This window comes from Patagioenas fasciata, chromosome 1 (assembly GCF_037038585.1).
Source record: "Patagioenas fasciata isolate bPatFas1 chromosome 1, bPatFas1.hap1, whole genome shotgun sequence".
In the NCBI taxonomy this organism is placed as follows: domain Eukaryota; kingdom Metazoa; phylum Chordata; class Aves; order Columbiformes; family Columbidae; genus Patagioenas; species Patagioenas fasciata.
The window spans coordinates 91,111,594-91,130,791 of NC_092520.1; the positions used below are offsets into that span (position 1 = coordinate 91,111,594).

The 19,198-nt window shown below is 42.8% G+C and overlaps 1 protein-coding gene across 17 annotated transcripts in view; it reads right to left on the minus strand.

The window, feature by feature from the left end:
- Positions 1–914: 914 nt before the first annotated feature.
- TIAM1 (TIAM Rac1 associated GEF 1) overlaps positions 915–19,198 on the minus strand; it is a 196,467-nt gene continuing 178,183 nt past the window's right edge. For 15 of the 17 annotated variants that reach the window (XM_071810369.1, XM_071810359.1, XM_065862605.2 and 12 more), the window contains 12 exons: positions 17,224–17,403; positions 16,711–16,779; positions 16,273–16,398; positions 14,524–14,632; positions 12,225–12,404; positions 11,987–12,105; positions 10,076–10,184; positions 8,481–8,539; positions 7,401–7,503; positions 6,570–6,657; positions 5,293–5,465; positions 915–3,358 (listed from right to left, as the gene is read on the minus strand). In XM_071810369.1, the coding sequence (XP_071666470.1) occupies positions 2,871–3,358; positions 5,293–5,465; positions 6,570–6,657; positions 7,401–7,503; positions 8,481–8,539; positions 10,076–10,184; positions 11,987–12,105; positions 12,225–12,404; positions 14,524–14,632; positions 16,273–16,398; positions 16,711–16,779; positions 17,224–17,403 (1,803 nt within the window). In that variant the 3' untranslated portion in view covers positions 915–2,870. The remainder of the gene's footprint in view (positions 3,359–5,292; positions 5,466–6,569; positions 6,658–7,400; positions 7,504–8,480; positions 8,540–10,075; positions 10,185–11,986; positions 12,106–12,224; positions 12,405–14,523; positions 14,633–16,272; positions 16,399–16,710; positions 16,780–17,223; positions 17,404–19,198) is intronic. The other 2 variants (XM_071810375.1, XM_071810364.1) reach the window with 1 other exon arrangement.

Below are 19,198 nucleotides of genomic sequence, written 5' to 3' on the forward strand. Positions count from 1 at the left end.
CAGGCTCTTTAAGCAGCTCTGTATACAGTCTGAAAGCTGAAGTCAATTGCTGGAAACACTGCAGTAGCTGGTAAAAACTAATCTGTGAACTGTGGGGTTGTCCTATACAGGGACAAGAGTTGGACTCAATGATCCTTGTGGGTCCATTCCAACTCAGGACAGTGTATGATTCTGTAAACTGCTTGGCAGATGAACACGTGAACACATCTAAAGAAAGGTGGCATTTAAAATAGAAACTCACGCTTGTTCACTTTTGTTCTCTGCTGAGCGCACAAGCAAAGATTAGCATGTTAGCTTCGCACTCATGTTTCAGTGGAGGTTGATGCAGTTCCACAGATTTGGGGAGCAGTGTTGCTAGTTACAGACTTGAATATACTGTTTAAAAGTTAGCAATCCCACTAAAGTAGAGCTTCATTTTGTGCCAAGATGCCTGTCAAATGGGCGCACTGTGGGCAAACACTCGCACCGAGCATTTGATCTTCCTGTCTGTCTCGTTTTCCATCCTCTAGCAAGTCAGGGCTCCAGGCTTGGACCTTCCATTGGGGAAATAAATTAAAAAGAAGTTTCACTAGGAGAGAAGGGAGGTCAAGCAGCTCGCCCCGGCCTTTCGCGTGGGACAGGTTGTAGCTCGGCACGTGCTGGCCAAAGGAGCTGCTATTTACCCCAGAGCTCAGACCCCACCAAAAAGCAGAGCCAAGGCAGGCTGAACCCGTTCTAAGGGGATATCTGCGCAAGACGCAGCGCACACACTTCTCGGGGTGGAAACCTTATTATTAAGCAGACTTGCTGCAGGTTATTAAAGCCAGGAGAGTGATCCCAGCAGCTTCATGTCCTCTAAGACCTGCTCCCTTGCTTGTCTCTACTGAGAGAGGCACCTGCCTTGGAGCGCGCACAGACACACACACACCACTCCCTTGTATTTTTTTTTTCCAGTATTTTATTTCTGACAGGCATTTACAACGTTCCATTCATAGAACTAAAAACATAAAAATAGACCTTCTTTCAGCTTATAAAAGAAATATATAAGAACCTTTGACATAGACATGTCATGACATTATGTACAAGAACAACGGTACCTTCCCAGTACCAGCCTTCCAGTATTTCAGCGCTGTGTTCTGCTGGGTACGGCATGGGACAGCTAAAACCTCCGTTTCTCTAACACGCTGGGACACAATTGACAGGTAGATGATATAAAACAATGATGTGATAATACAAAGGGTATAGAAACCTTTCTAAAGCTTTTACGAAAAGAAAATCAGAAGATAGCAAAAAGTTAATAGAGAAAGCTTTCATAAGATCAAGTATAGTGCACCAGAAACCAGAAAGGGGGGTGGCGAGAGGGGAATGCTAGCTGGGACACAAAGACAGTGATGGATTTTTGGGAGGAATAATTTTTGTTATGTTTTAAAATATAGTCAGAGTGGATTTTATAAAATATAATCCTAAAGCTATTATAAAATTTCAGGTTTTCAAAGTACCTACTAATGTCTCAAACATCAATAGATACCAACCAAAAAAAAAAAAGAAAAATTTCATATACTCTTCCTTTTTCCTATAGGTGAAACCGAAATGGGAAAAGCTATATAAATCTTAAAAAAAAAGTGCTATTTTGTGTTTCGTATTTGGAAGTCTACTTAAAAACCACAATATTTTAGTCACATTTTACCCTGTTTTAGATGTTCAAATGAAAGATTTAAAATGTTAAAGAGGTTTGCTTGTGTAGAACTTGTTCATACTCTATTGCAGTGGAAAAGCTTTTATAAAGGAATTAAAATACACTAGTTTCACCCACAGCAGGAGAGTGGATGAGGTCAGTTTTTTGGCCATGAATTCCCTGTCCCCTAAGCCCAAACTCTGCCAGAGAGAGGGGACCAAACGGATCTGTGATGTTGCTACACTGGCTCCAGTGAGGTCACACCATGGATCGGTTTGGTCCGCTACAGTTCAGTCATGTAATTTTATTTTATTTTCTTTTATTCTTTTTATTATCTAACTAAACTCCAGTCTCAAACATATACAATAATCCTTTTCCAGAAGAAAGTTATACCTAAATAAGAGTTTCCAGTTCATATTTTAATATAAAACCACCATTCCTAACCCTCTGCAAAAAGCTAGCCTTGTATCCTAGACGTGGAGCTACGCTTACGCCGTAAAACTCTTATCCCTTTGTGCCCCTGCATCTCAGGTAAAATACAAAAAAATATTTCTTCAAGTGTTAAATTTGGATCTCTTTTAAGAGTTTGGCATCTTTACAATATTATGTAAAACTAGAGCTTCCAATATTGACAGTAAAATTAGACCAGCCACAGACCAAGAGGACTTAACACAACATAAATCCCAAACCTTTCCTCACACATTCCTAAAATACATGTATATTCTCTTACATTTAAAGAGGGAAAAGTAATAAGAATACTGCAACTGTACACATTAAAAAGGCAGTTTCCTCATTAAGGAGATGAACCTACGACTGACGTTTTACGGCTATAAAACCCTCTTTTCGTTGTGCTATTGTTTAAGCTAGTTTGCTGCACGTAGGTTAAGACATCCAGAGTAATTTGTTTTCCAGTGATGATATTCTCCCCATACTTAATTTCAAGCCCCTGATTATTTTAGAATAAATAAAATAGTGTGAAAGCCCTTGGTAACGTACGACAGGACCTTAAGCTTATTCTGTTCCAGTTTTGAGCGTTTTACAGTTGCCTGAAGTGTGGCCGCATGGCTTGGGACCGATTCAGCTGCCGAAATGGTGTGTGCAAGTGTGCAATCTATGGGGATCAGCTCCCCGTGGCATGCGGGGCCACGAGGGAGGGAGGGAGCCAAGGAGGGAGGGATGGGGAGACCTACGCATCCAGGTGGGGAAAGGGACCGGTTCAGAGCTCCGTGTTCAGTTTTCTGCTGGGGACAAAGTCTTCACGCCTGACCCAGATGACCTCCTCGCCGTGGCCCTCCACGTCGCCGTTGATGCCGGAGAAGGCCGCCTGCTTCTTCAGCTGGGTCATCCTGGAGGCGTGCGTGTCCATGGGCGGGCGCGGGCGGTCTCCCCGGCACGGCTGCTGGCTGCTGGTGATGGAGGCCGCCTGCAGCCGCTCCCGAAGGTCTCGGTCGGCCACTGCACCTCGCATGGCCTCGCAGTACTCATCGTCATCGCTGAGGATGTCCGTTTCCTTGATGTCCTCCTGCTCCTCATACTGAGCAAGGTCAAACTGTTCCTCTACCCAGCGGTCAGTGTCCCCACTGTGGGTGGGCTGCTGGGGCTCTTTTTCGGGGCTGCTCGTGTAGACGGCATCTGAGTCAATGGTAAACCTGTTTCGGGCCAGCCGCCTCCTCCTCCTCCCAAGAGACTTGCTTGGGGCTGACACTGCACACACACAAAGATAAAACCCCACAGGCTTTTTACACACGGTACAACTCTCTTTAAAAAGTTAGTCTTCACAAAGCAGGCAGACTCCCATGAATGACCTAGTCATTCAGCATCCTCCCTGCGGGCAAGTCACACTTCACTCAGCTCCTCAGCACAGGTCTCTCTCCAGCTGAAAAAGGACTTTCTGCTACTCAGATCCACAGTTGGGATAACGGCCCACAATTACTGTTCCTCCTCAGCGGTAGGCAGCCAGCCAGCCAGCACAGAGTGCATCTGCTCAGCTCAGCTTCTCACACGCTGTGTCCTGCTGTCAGCACTCTGCAAAAACCAACTAGCCTTACACCTCAGTACGGGGAATTGCTTGGTCTGGGGTAAGAGCAATGCTACAGGCTTCCATGTAGCTACCGCAGTGCTGAAGATGCTGCAATTGTTGCATCATTTATGGGGAAATAAGTTAGCCATCCAGGCTCTGCTACTCCCTTCCCTGCTCCCTCCCTACTGGAGGGGGGGGTGTTGGGAGAAAAGCAACACCCCAAAACCTGAAAAACTTTCTGAAGTTCCTTACTCAGCATCCGCTGGTCTACTAGCTTTTGCAACTGGCCCAATTAGCAAATTCGCATCTCCCATGTTGGAACATCTTCGTAAGAGGCTTGGGAGAGAAAGCAGGAGACAAATCCTGCAGCCAAAGGACCTGCAGGCATTCCAGCACTTTACGTGCACACACACATAGCTCCATCACCAGCAGGAGAACTCCAAGATTATAGTTTGTCCCCCACTACTAAAGAACACCTTAGCACTTTCAGTATGTATTTATTAAGCTCTAGCAGCCTGGGGGTGGGGATTACATTTTAATATCCCTGAGCCTCAAAACATGCATTAAGTACAACAGCTCAGCAGTTGCAAATTGTTACTGTAGTGGGAGGTCTGGGCTCTTAGGAGGAGATTTTAATCTCCACAGAATTCATCACACAAATGCACCAACTGAAACTGCAAGAAGGGTTGGCATCTACAGCAGATTAGCCCCACAGGCTGACTGAAGAAGCACTGTGGTAAAACATTTTGGCCCTCCTTTGACTCTTCTTCCTTAGGATTTTAAGTGTCTCTGAGGCAGATGGCTGGCAACACCCCAAGTGAGAAGACAAGTTGCTTTATTGGTCTGGCCTGCCCATTACAGAAGAGGAACAGAAAGCCTGGTTGTCTACATTGCTGGATCTAAAGAGCAGAAAAAGAAAATAGTAACAGACCAGAACAAAACAGGCAGCGGTGCCATGTACTTTTCAGTTGGGAGCGTTTCTTCCCTCCATCATCTAGTGTTCTGAAAATGAAAACCTGCTTTTCCTTGGGATATTCTCATTGCTTTTGCCTGAAGTCAACTGAAAAGGAAAATCCACTGTTCAGGATAGACCATTACAAAAATAATAGTATCAAGTGCACGCCTCTCAAAATGTGAGAAGTAGAAGCATGTGCCCTTTAGCAATAGAGCTGAACAGGCTAAGATGGAGGACATCCAAAGCTATCTCTTCAAACCAAGCCACTCACTCAGGGGGAGACGACTTTTCTTGTGCATTTTAGTTTAAAAGTGCTAATGTTAGCTCAAAATTCTGTACACGCTCTAAGAAATATGCAGCGGGTTTCTTCTTTGTTCATCCGAAACCCATTTCCAGATTAAAGTGCACAGCCAATCAGTATTGACAGGAATCCCATTTCTTCCTTCCATGCCAGAAGGACTGCTCTGAAGCTGAGCCTCGAGTGCAAAGCAAGGTAAATAGAGGCAATTTAAGGCTCTTAAGGAGGTGAAGCATGGAAAAACAGCAGTATTTACATACACAAGAGAGAATACTAATCCTAATATACAAGGAACAGACGCCACCGCATGTCCTACAATGGTGCTGGGGTTACTGGGATCTTGAAAGTCTGTAGCCCTACAGTACCTGCCCTGTTCATGGCTGGCCTTGCACCTTTTAGAGCACACAATCTTTTTCCACCAAAAGGAACATATTGCTGGGATGAGGGCAAACTTTCGGTTTTAAGAAGCTGTCTTCTGTGTTTATCCCGCAGAATCGAGTGCACTGCCTTCAGGAAGTCCTTCCTGTGTTCTGGTGAACTGAAAAACAGGTGAGAATGCAAAAGGCAGTGTTATCTCTTGGGAAATGCTAAAATCTCACCACAAATGAGTTAAATAATGGCCAGTTCTGTAATTTAAAACAGTGCAAACTGACTGGCACACCCTGCCCCCAGAGAAGACTCAATTTAATACATTATTTTCAAAGCAAAACTACATCTCTAATCATTGCAATGGACATCCAGGGAAACTAATACACTGTTCATTAACAAAACATTTAGCCATTGACCCCACTTGAGGCTTCCTTTTTCTCCAATAGCAACCACACGATTCTCTGTGTCTGATAAACATCAAGTTGACCTATGGTCAGCTAATTAAATCGCAGTTTGTCTCCTGTAAACACACACCAAGCATGAGTCCTGCAACTCTCTACTACCTACTCTGCTTCCACGAAAATAAAACCTACCCTGAAAATAAGCCCTAACATGACTTTTCAGGATTTTTGAGGATGCTCAAAACATAAGCCCTACTTCAAAAATAAGCCCTAGTTAAAGTTTATTTAAAAAGTCAATTTAAATAGTGTCCAGGCAGCTATACATGTAAAAAAGTAAGAAGTTTTGGAACAAAAATTAATGTAAGACCCTGTCTTATTTTTAGGGAAACAGGTAGTAGTAAGAACTGGCTTGGTATCAGCTCCATTAGACTCTGGTTAACTTGTCTACCAAGTGCTTGTTTGAACTCTAAAACACATCAGGGCAACCACCACAACCAGGAGGGACAAGGTTTACTTAGGGAAAGGCAAATGCCCTAAGAGCAGAGGTTCGAACTTGGTGGCATGAAAGGTACCAGTTGAACATGACACATGAGTAACTATTTGGCATAAAGATCCAAAGCTTGAGATTAACTGCACGTAAAATTGTGAAAGACAAATTGTAATAAGGATATTCCCATGAAGGTGCAAAGCTGATCAAATATATGTTTTTATTTTAAGACATTTTCCAAAATTCTGCCTGCCAGAAGTAGGGTTGTAACACCACCTCCCACTTCCCCTACATAATCTTTTCCCAGATTGCCTCAAAGGAAAGGCAATAGGCAAACTGGGACCCAGTGATGCTGCTGCCATTGAAAATATGGAAATGCACTTACCTACAGCAAAGGTGAAACGTTCTTTCTGGCCTGCCTTCAGACTCAGATTTAACATGGACAATCTCACATACGGAATTCGTCTCCGCATCTAAAGCGAAAAGCAAGCACCACTTCATACAACAGTTTCTCATATTTAATCTCAGTTAGAGTATACATTCCATAATCCTGAAAAAATGGTTTAAGACCATCTGGGACAACAGACAATACACTGCAAGTAAAATTAACTCATGGCTGAAAGGCAGCAGTGGGCAAGTGACTAATGAAACAACAGACACTTAAACTTGCCCAAATCTAGTAGCATGTTATATGCATTCTGTCCCATAAAAATACAAAAAGAAACAAACAAACACCTTTTCAGGTATTCCATGGAGTATTGTCACATATTACAGCTACCTCCTACATTCTTTCCACTTTCATTTATGCATTAGAAAGGAAACAAATTGTTCAAACTTTGAAATGTTTGATATAATAAGGTTCGCATGAAGCCATCAACCACAAGAACAAAAGTTTACTAGCTCTGTTGTCTCACGGCTGCAAGATTGCTTTCTAGTCTCTAGAAGAGGAACAGAACGAACCAGAGTCAACAACAAATTCGTCTTGTTCTTCCAGAACCCTGAGTGGCTTCATAAAACTACCAACAAGCTGTAGATACACAACTGGAACTTCTGCCCCTTCATTTCTCTGCAGAGCTATTATGGATGTTGAGGTCGTGTGTTCCTTTCTTGGGACCCAGAAACTGCACACACACATACTGAGGACAGATATTGGTCAGTGAATGCACCGAGACCAAACATTAAGAACCCTGCCAAATTCATGCAGCTGCAACATTACCTGCACTTGCCAAGGCTCGGACCTGCAGTGCTTCTAAGGGTATCATGTGGCGGAAGCGGAATGGATCCCAGTCTTCATAAATTGAAGCTCTATGTGATCCTCCCTGGAAGAATTTCAAAATACCGTTAGGAAATGAGACACCTTGGGATAGTCAGACACAAAAGTCTCCTGTGCTTTGCACTGAGAACAGTCAGCTAGAAACCTGTTGCAATGCTCGTTTTCTTATGACAACACCTTAGCAACCAGAGCCACTAAAGTGCCTGTCTATGAAAGTCTGGCTAAAATCTAGACAAAGGTAATCATTAGGCCAAACACCTCTTATCCATGTCTTCAAGTCATTTGGGACCAATGCTGCATTCTCTCCTCCAAGTAAGTGCACATACAGTCACAAACATGCATTGGTTTTGCTTTAGCCACTCCAAAGTTATTTTGTGGCCAGTTGACTTCAGAAAACAACCATACAAGCATTTCAAATCACACTTTGGTTTACGCTGTAAGTGGGAAACAAAAAGCTTTCTGTAATACTATAAACTGTATTGCTCTATTGTAGCAAGGCATTTGTCTACCGTCAAGCTTAGCTTTACCTTTTGATCCTGGATTCTAGCAGGATCCTGAACAGATAGTGCAGACACACCTAATTCAGCTGAGAGCAGCCAGCACTTGTTCAGTGTCACGAAACAGCCAGAACTGAAATGAGGGCATTGTGTCTCACTAAGAAAAAGCTGACAGATCTCAGCTCTCATATTTGATTCACATACACTGATCAAAGAGCCAAGAGATAACGTGAGGTGATACCTCATTTCATGAAATTCCACTCCCCAGCATGGACTGGATGTGGCAGGCAACAGGAATGACTAGTCCAGCAGAGAGCAAAGGATCAACTAAATGAGCACTGGCAGAGCACTGCCCCCAGGCTGATCATCAGGCCACTCAGAATTACCCGAAACCTCAGTTGTGTGGCCAGGTACAAGGATCACATACGTAAAAGCACACTTGAGCACCACAGCTTTATGGAAAGCAAATCTGGATCACAACACCACAAATGCACACAGCGTCACCGAAATAGTCCACGGAACTTACAAGTTTCTTCTTCTGTTTGGAACCATCCTTGTATACAAGGACCACAGCAGTTTTGAAAACTAGAAGAGAAAGTCAGAAACAAAAGCCACGTAGTCAATAAAAGTGGGAACTGGTCTCCTCTATGCCCAAGCAGACTGAATTTTCAGTTCCCCAGAGAGTACTCAGCTGAGTCAGAGAGGGAACACAGGAATAAAACTACCAGGCCTCTTGCATACTCTTTCCAAAAAAACCCAAGCTTAACCACTTTTAGCACACAAAACCAGGTTAATTCACAGTCACTTCAAACTTAAGACTTTAAGTTACTGGTTACTGGCACAACTATTCAAGCAGCAACAGTTCCACACAAAAATTTAGAAAACTTTATTCCCCCTGCCTAAGTGCACCTCAGACAAATGAGCAGCATCCAGTTACACGCAGCCACGCAGGAGATGAGGCCACGCTTGGACAGAATCAGAATCCCTCCCAGGTGGGACAGTGGTCTGTGCTAATTCAACAGCAAGCAGCGCTGTAATCCAATTCCTCTTTTGCCACGTAACATCTACATGGAGCTGGAATTTGTCATTAGAGATTCCAGTTTTCCTTGTGATCTCTTTCTTCATGCCCCAAATGCACCCTTTGATTTAGGATTTAATTGCATGGACACTTAATTTTAGACATTTTATGAAACCAATTTAAAGCTTTTTGGAGTAATTAAGAGTTGCTGCACATTCCTAGCAGCTTTCACGAGGCCCCTCAGCTTCAGGGTGTGACCAGATGCTTTCCCAACTTACAAGAAAGCAGTCAATCCTTATATGCTCTTCCAGAGCAAAGCTGAAAAGAAACTTCATTCATTATCTCTTTGGTACAAAACAAAAATAAAAATAATTGGCTTCCCAATTGGCATTGCTTTCTGGAAACAACACAGAAAAAGCCTTGTTGCATGTAAAGAAATTTAGGAACAAATACAGAAAACCCAGCACACTCTGCATTAATTGCTATAATTGTGAAAGTAAAAGAGAGAAGATTTAGCCAATATAAGCAATCATGTACCTTTCCAAGGGACTGTACTATGATGCAGTGGACAGATTTTGAGACCTATGCAAACAGCAGTCTTAATTTCTAGCTTTGCCACCCAAGATACACTACTCAGAGAGAGACAGACCACTCCAAAACAACTCACTGGAAGTCCTGGCTTAGCTTTTAATAACTTTTTAAAGCTTAGATATACAAATCCTTTCTGGCAAAAGGCTCAGAGAAGAAAGGCAAAGCCTCTTCAAGTCCCCAGCTCCATCCTACAGGATGTGAAGCAGAGTCACTTGGCATCAGTCAGACTAACAAACTGTACCTTTTCAGAGACAAATACCTTTCTACGTAGCTCTCAATTCATAGCCTCGGTTTAAGAAACTCTTGCACTACTACAGCAGCCACCGCCAAATTCTTCACCAGATTTAGACCAACACAGAACAGAATTTGACCATTGCAGCAAAAAGACAAATACGGTTCTAGGTTCCAGCCAGTCTTGCGGAAGGCAATGCTCAACTACCTTCAACAAGTATCTGCTAAGGCACAGTCTACAGTCTTTTAGGCATCCAAAATAAAATTACAAGGATACAAACCAAATGCTGCCAGCTCAGGTTCCTTCTTCCATTTCCCCAGTGAAGCAGGAGGATTCAGCCATATCACTGTATTATGCAAGAGCAAGTCCCCCATTGAAAGGTCTGCAACCTGCCAACACAAACACACACACAAAGGCACAATGTGTAATCATCAGTTCAAGAAAGCTTCCTTACTTTTCCGTTCAAGAAAACTTGCTTGAACTTTATTCTTCAACAAAGAAACAAACACCCCATTAGCAAACTTTTGGAATATTTAGAGAGATGACTGCAAGCATGTGCAAACAGACTGTGACAATTGGCAATACATGCATGTAAAAATCCTTAATTGGTGAGCATAAATTAGGAAAAGTCAAACTCATAGTCAAGCTCTTGTAATTTGGTGGGAAGTCAGGTCAAAACCCAGATGTTTTCCCCCCATGTTTTGCTCCTTTGTCCATCTTTCTCCCTTTCAGCTTCTTTCTATTTTGTTTGAACATTTAAGCATACCCTTCATCATACACATAGAGTTTGGGGTAAAATTTAGGGACAGCACCACCTGAAGCAGTCAAAGCAACTCCTCCCTACAGTTGCCATGGCTCTTGATTTCACCCAAAAGGCACATCTGTGGAAACCACAATGCTGGAAATGGACTAATAAAGGAGTTCATAGCAGCTGTTGAGAGATGCCTACTATTATTTCAGCAGCTGGATATTTTACTTCGACTTCCAGTCTCCCAGAGTGACAAATTGAGGGCTATCCCCAATTAGGGGCCTTATCCCATTCTTCCACCCTCCTCTCAGTGAAGTCTGACTTTTGCTAAAGGACGCCACAGATACCATCAGCACAGCAACCTGAGGTCTCCCGATAACAAAAGCAACACTAAGATACGTGTCTACTGTCTTCTCTCCAAAATTAACACCGAAGCACAATTGCAATCCCAGGTGCCCTGACAGGCTCTCTCCACCACTGCTTGCCAAGACCAAACCTTGTCTCTGCCCCCTACTCTCCACCTGGTCCTCCATCCCCACTGCTGCTATGCAGCTCTCATGCCCAAAGCTTCCTCAACACTGCTCAATCCCAGACATCCTTTGCCTTGCAGCCAAAAGCCTCTTATCTTTGTTCTTCATATTGGCTGTTGGCAAAACCCCATGACCATTACTTTCATATGGTCACCTCTGTCTCCAGCCTTCACCCGCATCACTGCTTCCATCGGCCCTTCAGCTTGTCTCTACCTCTTCTTGAAGCCCCCCTTGACCTTACTCCAGTCTCCCCTTACTGCCTACTGCTCTCCTTCCCGGTGCCGCTGCACTGCAGCCCACGTTTTATCAGTAAATGGAGAGTCCGGGTCCCTGTGTGAAATTTCAAGACACCTTCCACAGGTTTATGAGATACTCAGCCAGGACCGAGCCACACTCGATTTTCACGTGTTTCCACATGACAGATCTAGAATAAAGCCCAAGGCTCTCCCAGGTATCAAGCCCACTAACACACTTTCTAAAAGGGGAACAGCAGTTTCTCACACACTGCACATCGCACTTGGATTCTTTAAAGTGATTTAAGAGCTAAGCACAGACTTGGCTCAGCACGACAGTCCACTCAGACTGGCAGGGAGAGATTATTTATGTGGAACCAGGAGAGCCACGATATGGACATCAAAATAGTAAACTGCAGGTCGGACTGGGATTTTGATCCACACAATGCTCAAGGTGAACTTCTTTATATTTACATTCTTTACACTACTTCTTTACATTGGTCCCATTCAGTGAACCATACATGGAAAAGCAGTTTCTGAACTGGGCTGGGACTTATCTGTTTGCACAAGAATCCACTTAAATGACACAGCATGAAAGGTGAATACTTGATACAATTTAACATTCATGCTACAAGCACAAAAAACCCAGCCTTTTTCTCTTCAATTTGATCATTCGTTACCTCCTTTTTCTCCCCTGTTTGTTCTGCTATGAGTTGGTCAAACACTGCCCCGTATTCTTCATGGATTTTCTGCATTTCATTAATGTGGCTGGCAACTTTGTTCATTGTTTTTATGGCCACTAGAAGAACAAGAGAAAGACAGGGGAAGAGATAAAAGGTATTTTTAAGCCTCTGAGAGGAAGGGGGAGGAGGAGATCAGAGGTTAAACAGGGAAGAGCAATGTTGCTTAGCTCCTTACCATCAAGGTGATAATGTTCTTCACTGTCTACGTCAGTCAGAGCAAAAAGCTCCTTCAGCAGGAGAGGGTACTTCAGTATCCGCTGGATGGGTTTGATGAGGTAAGACTCCAGCGTGGAGGAGTGCTGCCGTCGGGGATTTTGAGCATCCAGAAATGCCTTAAAAGCAGTGTCTGTCTTGGCTGGAAGATATAAATGAAGCAACTGGATAAACCAAAGATCATTACAGCTGCCCTGATAAAGTGGCTTTTCCAGCTTTAAATTCATTTATCCAGAGACACTTTGCAAGTAAGTGAAGATTTATCAGGTCCACAGTGTTAGATCTATGTATTTCAGGTTTTGAGTTACTGACACTTTGCCACAGATATGCTGTTTATGATTTAACATTAAGCACCCACATACCATACCAACACATGCAGTTTTTAATTTCACTATCCACAATCTTTTGGGACTTGCAACTATTTAAGAGCAGTATAAATTGTTTTAATCATCTGTTTCCTTTAAGAAAAGGCTCAAATAGATTATTTGTAAGAAGCCACTACTCATTAATCTAGTCTGACTGGTACACCTATAATATTGGCGAGTCTGGTTACTGTTACCTCATTAAACCTCAAATTGCAGTACTGAACAACAACTAAAATCAAGAGCTAGTTAGGGGATAGGAAGCAGTAAACTTATGATAGTACACCATATTTTGGGAGCACAGGGAGATTGGACACCTGACTGCTATCATGTTTTCCACCTAACTGCTACTCAGTTTATAACAATACAGTTTTCTCTGTTGCTCCCTCTACTATAATATAAATTTGTACAGAGAGGCAAGTATGGAGAAGGTGGCATTTTTAGACATACAAGTTATTCAGTGCAGGAACAAGTTCACACAATTGCTTTTATTAGAGCCATGTTCCCTGCTGAGGTTGGGTCGGTTTTTTGCAGTCAGTCACCTGATTTCAATAAAGCAGCTTCAGTTTCACATCCAAAACCACCTGCATGTCAATTGAGGACACCCAATTACACTTGAAATATGCTCCTAGGCTTTTGAAGAGATTTATCACTGGAATAAAATTTTAAGTTTTGTTTGTGCCATGACTGAAGCACAACCATTTCTCATTTATAAAAACAGTCAGCAATGAAAAAGCAAAACAAAACAACCAGATCTACTTAGTCTATAGCCTTAATATTGAGGCCTAACAAAATGATGCCAAAAGAAAGCATGGATGTGACTAGCAACAAATCATTTATTCATGTATTCCACAGAGCTGCCAAGTATTCTTCGCAGCATGATAAATCAGAGTTTACAAATAGAAATAAAAAAAAATGTGCACAGCCAAAAAAACCCACAACACACACACACACAAAAAAAAACCCAAAACTTTTGATTGTCAGACATCCAGATGTTCTTTTAAAAATAAGAGCTCCTCCCTTACTGGCATTGCTCCTACAAGTATAACCATTTGTTTATTTAACATCTTGGCCAAAAATGAATTGCATGAAGCACTGCTAACTCCGAGAAATTAACACTTTCACAGAGGGAAAAACATCACTGCAAGGCAAGGAGGCCTATGAGCATTTATAAGCCAGACAACAGTTCATTTATCTACATTTCAGCAAGGCAAGCTCTGATTGGAATCCATGCATGGAAACTTCTCAGGCAAATTGGAATGATGGTGAGAGAAGGAAAAGAGGCAAGCGAGAGTACAGTGAAGTTAAACTATTTAGACAGCTTCCATAAAACATTCTCCCAGGCTGATCCCTTCCTAGTGGCTGTCAGCATTCAACCACGTTGGCCACAGCTTCTGTGGGATTGCCACTAGCAAAGATTCAAGGCACCAGCTCTAGGAGGATCCAGAGGTCATTACAAGTGTCACTACTCCTTGTTCCAAAGTACACAGTGATCCATTAGCACACGCCACATTGCCCGTTTATGAACTCTTTCCACTCTCCACATGACTGAAAAGAAAGTGAACGTGTCAGGGGAAAATAAATGAAGTGTGGGGGGGAAAAACTACATGTGAGGTTAATAACCTCTTGCAATGAGCTACTCAGGTATCATTACACTGAGGGTGGTCCAAGAAAGAACACCCACAGCACAGAGCTCTCTCTGAGCCTCTCAGGCCAGATGGACCGAAGGCTTCTACAGAGCAACCAGGTCCAAGTGTGCCCCCATTCCTCCACCAAGGCTGGGGGTGCAGTGGCCACCTTTCACCAGGCACAAGAACTTGTGCCAGCCCAACCTACATGTCGCTGTGACATCTCTCTCTCTGCATGCCCAGGTCTGCTTGTCCAACACACAGTTCTTACCTTTCACCAGGACTTTGGGGACTTTTGTGTGGCTGGCACAGAAGGCACTGTACAGCTTGAACCGGTCAGCGTAGTAAAGGAAGGATCCACCCAAGGAAAACAACACTTTCTAGGATTAAAAACAAGACAAAACAAAACCAACACATTAGAGCAAAAAAGCACATGAAAGCCAGTTAGTTATTTTCCCTTCTGCCAGGTCAACAGGTCACATCCACTTAGCTTCTGGATGACAGGACACTGCATTTGTAGTGTTTTCACACCATCTAGCAAGAAAGAGGCCTAGACTTGGCCTCTTTCATCCAGACTTGGCCTCATCCTAGACTTGGCCTCTTGGCATCCAAGTTCCACTTAGGATGATGTGGACATCACTGACTATAGAGGGAATTATGTTCACAGCTCCAGAACTGTATTTAAATGCCTGAACTTAAAACCTTATTGATCCAAGTAATGACCAGAGGCCACAGAAAGGCCTGAATGTATCTGACTTTGTAAGGGATCAAAACACTAAGGAGCTGCAAGCAAGACACAAACACACCAAGGTCTCCACTCCCTTAAAAATGCATTTGTGTTAAGGGCCAAACACAACCTTTCCCTAAGATGTGTATGCCACCGTCAAGCGTTTACTCCAATACCCGCATAGCAACAAGACAACATGGAGCGGGGTGGCCGAGACAAGAGACAGGCAGTTTGCCTCCAGCCAGCAGAGGGCAGCAAACTGCAGACCGGAAACCATGAAGCCCTCAGGTGCCATTTTGCACCCCACTTTCAGACTATGACCATAGGACAGAACTGAAAGTGAAGCTGATGCACTTCTTATGGAAAAAAGTGGAAGCAGCAGCACTCAGAAGACAGAGTTCTCTCCGTAAGGAGGATTCTTCCACACTCCTCTCTTACAACTCAGAGCACACAGTGGTCACAGAGGCTTCCTCTACTAAAAAAAGCATCTCTGTGCTCCCTTTTAAGGGGACATCTACAAAACAAAAGCTGTGTTCTAGTTACTTGAGGGCAGTGTTCACAACTGATGCTTATTTTAAACAAGCACCTGATGGCAAAGCCACACATGCACGAAAAGACAAATTCTTCCAGTAGTTCTTCCAGGGCTGTATGTTAGCTGAAGAGCAATCCCAGCAGAATTATTATTATTCATCAAGACATCCTGTCCTCTACCAAGGTGAGTGTTCGAAGCAAGAGTAAAATTCCCCAAAGACAAAACATTGTATTAGCTACCTGCCATATATCCAGTACATACTGCATTAGAAATAAACCAAAATTTCTGTTTCCACATTTTCCTGGTTTTTTTAAATGAAGTTTATATATCTTTAGTTTACATTTCCGCCTTTGATGCACATCTGCTGATAGCTAGAAGTATTTGCAATATAGTTCTGCTATGCATCAAAAGCCCAAATACAGAATTCAATTTACAGTCCTGATCTGTAAGCCTAGCGGGCTTCTGAAGTGGTATGTTAGACTTGTCAGAACAAAGATATTATGTAACTTTCCATTTCTAGCTTTTCCTGACAGCCTGAGACAAGGAATCTGGCAGAAGGGCAAGAATAGCACCTAAAAGCACATGGCGTTACAGATTTCTAGTGCTCTATACAGCTAAATGTAGCGTAAACTATAGTTGTAGCAGGACGTTTTTCAAACAGCTCCCAGTATTACCTAAAAATGAATCTCAAGTGTAAGTAGATGTAGGTTTTTGTGTGAACAGTGACAGTAGTCAGACAAATACGATGAAGAAGGTATTACCTTAAATTGTTCAACTTTTTCAAGCTTTTCCAGGTCTGGAACCAGCCTTACTCCATCTTCAAGAGTTTTCAGGAACTCTACCTGGAATGCTACCATCTCAGTCAGATTCCCAAAGAGAACATCCAGCTAATAAGAGGGGAAAAAAAAAGGCAGCAAGATGCTGAAAATATCACTTTGAAGCTAAATCACATTTTCTAGAACTTCAGTAATTCTCAGTCCAATTGTATAATCAGTGTGACATGAGGAACAAAAACCCCTACAGACTATACATCATTGAGCCATACCTTTATACTCTACTCGATTCAATATTTTAAAAGAAATGGAATTTAAGATCTCTTCATAGCCCTTGCTCAGACAAATAAATCAAGCTGGAGTTTAGGTGGAACAGAGGGGTGTGCGCGAGCTATCTAGCAAAACAATAAGCAACAGTTAACATACCTCATCTGGTGTGAGGAAGGTTTCTTTTTGTAGAGGCTTCAGGTATCTCTCCATTAGACAATTTAAGTCCTGAAAATTCAGAAGAAGATTCCCACGTTGGTTCCTCAAACTGCCTTTGAATATTTATTTAAGTGGCAAAGATCACCGTTTATCTAGTCTATGAATTTTTCCCTTTCATGCATAAGACAAAATAGTTTAATTTCACAGAATTTCAGATAGTAAAAAGAAACATTTACACCATTTTACTTACAAAATCAATACCGCATCTCATTGAGCATGGTTCCTCTGCACACCAGCAAAGTAATTTCAAAATGACAGCATAAGAACTTGTAAAGCCTACTTATTTCAGATGTTTAAGTTACTATTCTAGGGACAGACTGCAGAATTGAATATAAGTTAACTACGAGACACATGCATGAAATATAATTTGAAGTATTAGAGAAGAAACTAACAAAATTTTCCAGAAGGAGGAGAAATATTAGTAGACTGAAACAAAACATGGAGACCCCTTACTTTGACATAGGTGCGTTCTGTCTCGAGAAGTTCACAGATAACCTTTCGCAGTTTATCTGCATCTGTGAGTTGTCTCATGGTGGCCAGCTGGGGTCCTATAAATTCCTGAGGATGAGCACTTGAATCAGAAGGGTTCATTTCATGCAGACTGCGACAGAAAGCAGCGACCTGCTCTGTACTCTTTAAAAAGAAGGAAGAGGAAAGACCAGTGGTAACATTTTAAGTAAGAGCTATAGGAACGATGGAGCTGAGAAGACTTTGCAGTTCAGCAGTTGCAGCCTGAGGGCTTTTTAACAGGCACCAAAGTCCAGAAGTGCACACATCACTTCATGTATCTGTCTGTCCTATCTATCAGCAACTGGATATAAGGGGGGGGGAGGGGGGAAGAAATAGTTGCACTATTCAAGTTAATTGAAGTGCTGTTCAATAACATTCCTGGTTTCAGATAAGCATGGTCTTTAAATGAAATAGGCTTCCGATTGAAAAACAGACCAAAAGACCCAAGAATCGGGAAGCAAAAATGCCTGTGCAAACAAAACACACACCCCAGCCCTCTGTCAGTTCCCTAATCTAGTTTGCAACACTCCTGTGAATTGCTGTGCCAACAAGGAGACAACAGGGAGACAGAAGCTGCTTAAGCTGTTTTTCAGGGAAGCAGAGCCATCTGGAGAACCAAAGCCTCTCAAGACTTCAAACACAAGCTCTTTGGGAAGGAAACTGTATATCTGGTCTGCATCTGGAAACATGCCTTGCAGGGAGAATTTCTTCCCCACAAGTCTTTTTTTTTTCAGAGCTGCTACATCTAGCCAGTTTCTTCAATGTTTAATCAGCTGTCTATATATAAAGGCAGTTATCCTCTCTTCACCTCCTCACGTTAGATCATCTTCTCGCATCTTTCGTTACACTGAAAAGTTTGGAGCAGGTACAGTCTCTGGTGTCAGTGACAACAGCCTCAGCTTCTAGGGTTGCCAAAGCAGCAGCGTGCCCCGTCTACATCCCTCCCAGAAACTTGTAGGGGGCACGGGAGGGAAAAGAGCTGCTGCGCTTGATCACACCTCTCCAACCTCCTGCATCTAATTCTGCCATGGGATCTCAATCCAGATTTAGTGACTTCCTAGAACTGCCTCTATAGCCCTCTAGTCCATACTGAAACAACTCATGCAAAATTCTCAAACAGAGAATATGGAAAGAGAGGACCAAAAAAAGGGCAAGCACATCACCACCTTGCAGTCTGGAGATGGTGTCCTGTCACCTGGGAGGTCACTTCACTCCCACCAGCCGCTAGCAACAACATCATCTGGAGCCTTCACTACCCCACACCTTCGTGATGAGCCAGTGCTGAAAAATGCCGCATTTGTTAAGCTGCACAGTCTGCTCACACACAGCTCTTTTCCCTTCTGAGTGCACCTACAGCACTACACATCCACAAAGCCCAAGGGGAGAATTAACCAGGCTAGTGACAAGCAAGGGATTTCCTTCTATGATACAGATGCTTTTCCTAAAGGTATCTTATGGCTGTAAATGCTCACCTGAGCTTACCGCTGCCAGGCATATTAATAAAGATGTTTGTTATGCAAAGCATAATTTTCTTCAGGACACAAGTGTAAGCAAGAAACTAATTGTAACTGATTGTCTGTGCAAAAATGCCTCTTGGACACAGCTTATTACTGGAAAAACATTCATCTTCAGTGTCTGGGGTTTCACTTGGATGAGGAAGAACAGAAAAGTGTCGCAAGTTGAGGGCAGCGAGAAGGAGTGGGTTGAACCAATCCATTTCCAACTAACTCAGCTTCTGCTAATGGCACATGTCTCAGAGTATGATTTATTAGTCAGAGTAATTCCAATTATTTCTCAGCAACGTTCCACCTGTACTCATTGTATATCCAAAGCATTCCCAAAATTTTAGGTTAAGTTTGCAATAGATTTCAACAGGTGTGATCTTGATCCCAACAGCCCCAAATCCCCTAAGTGTCGT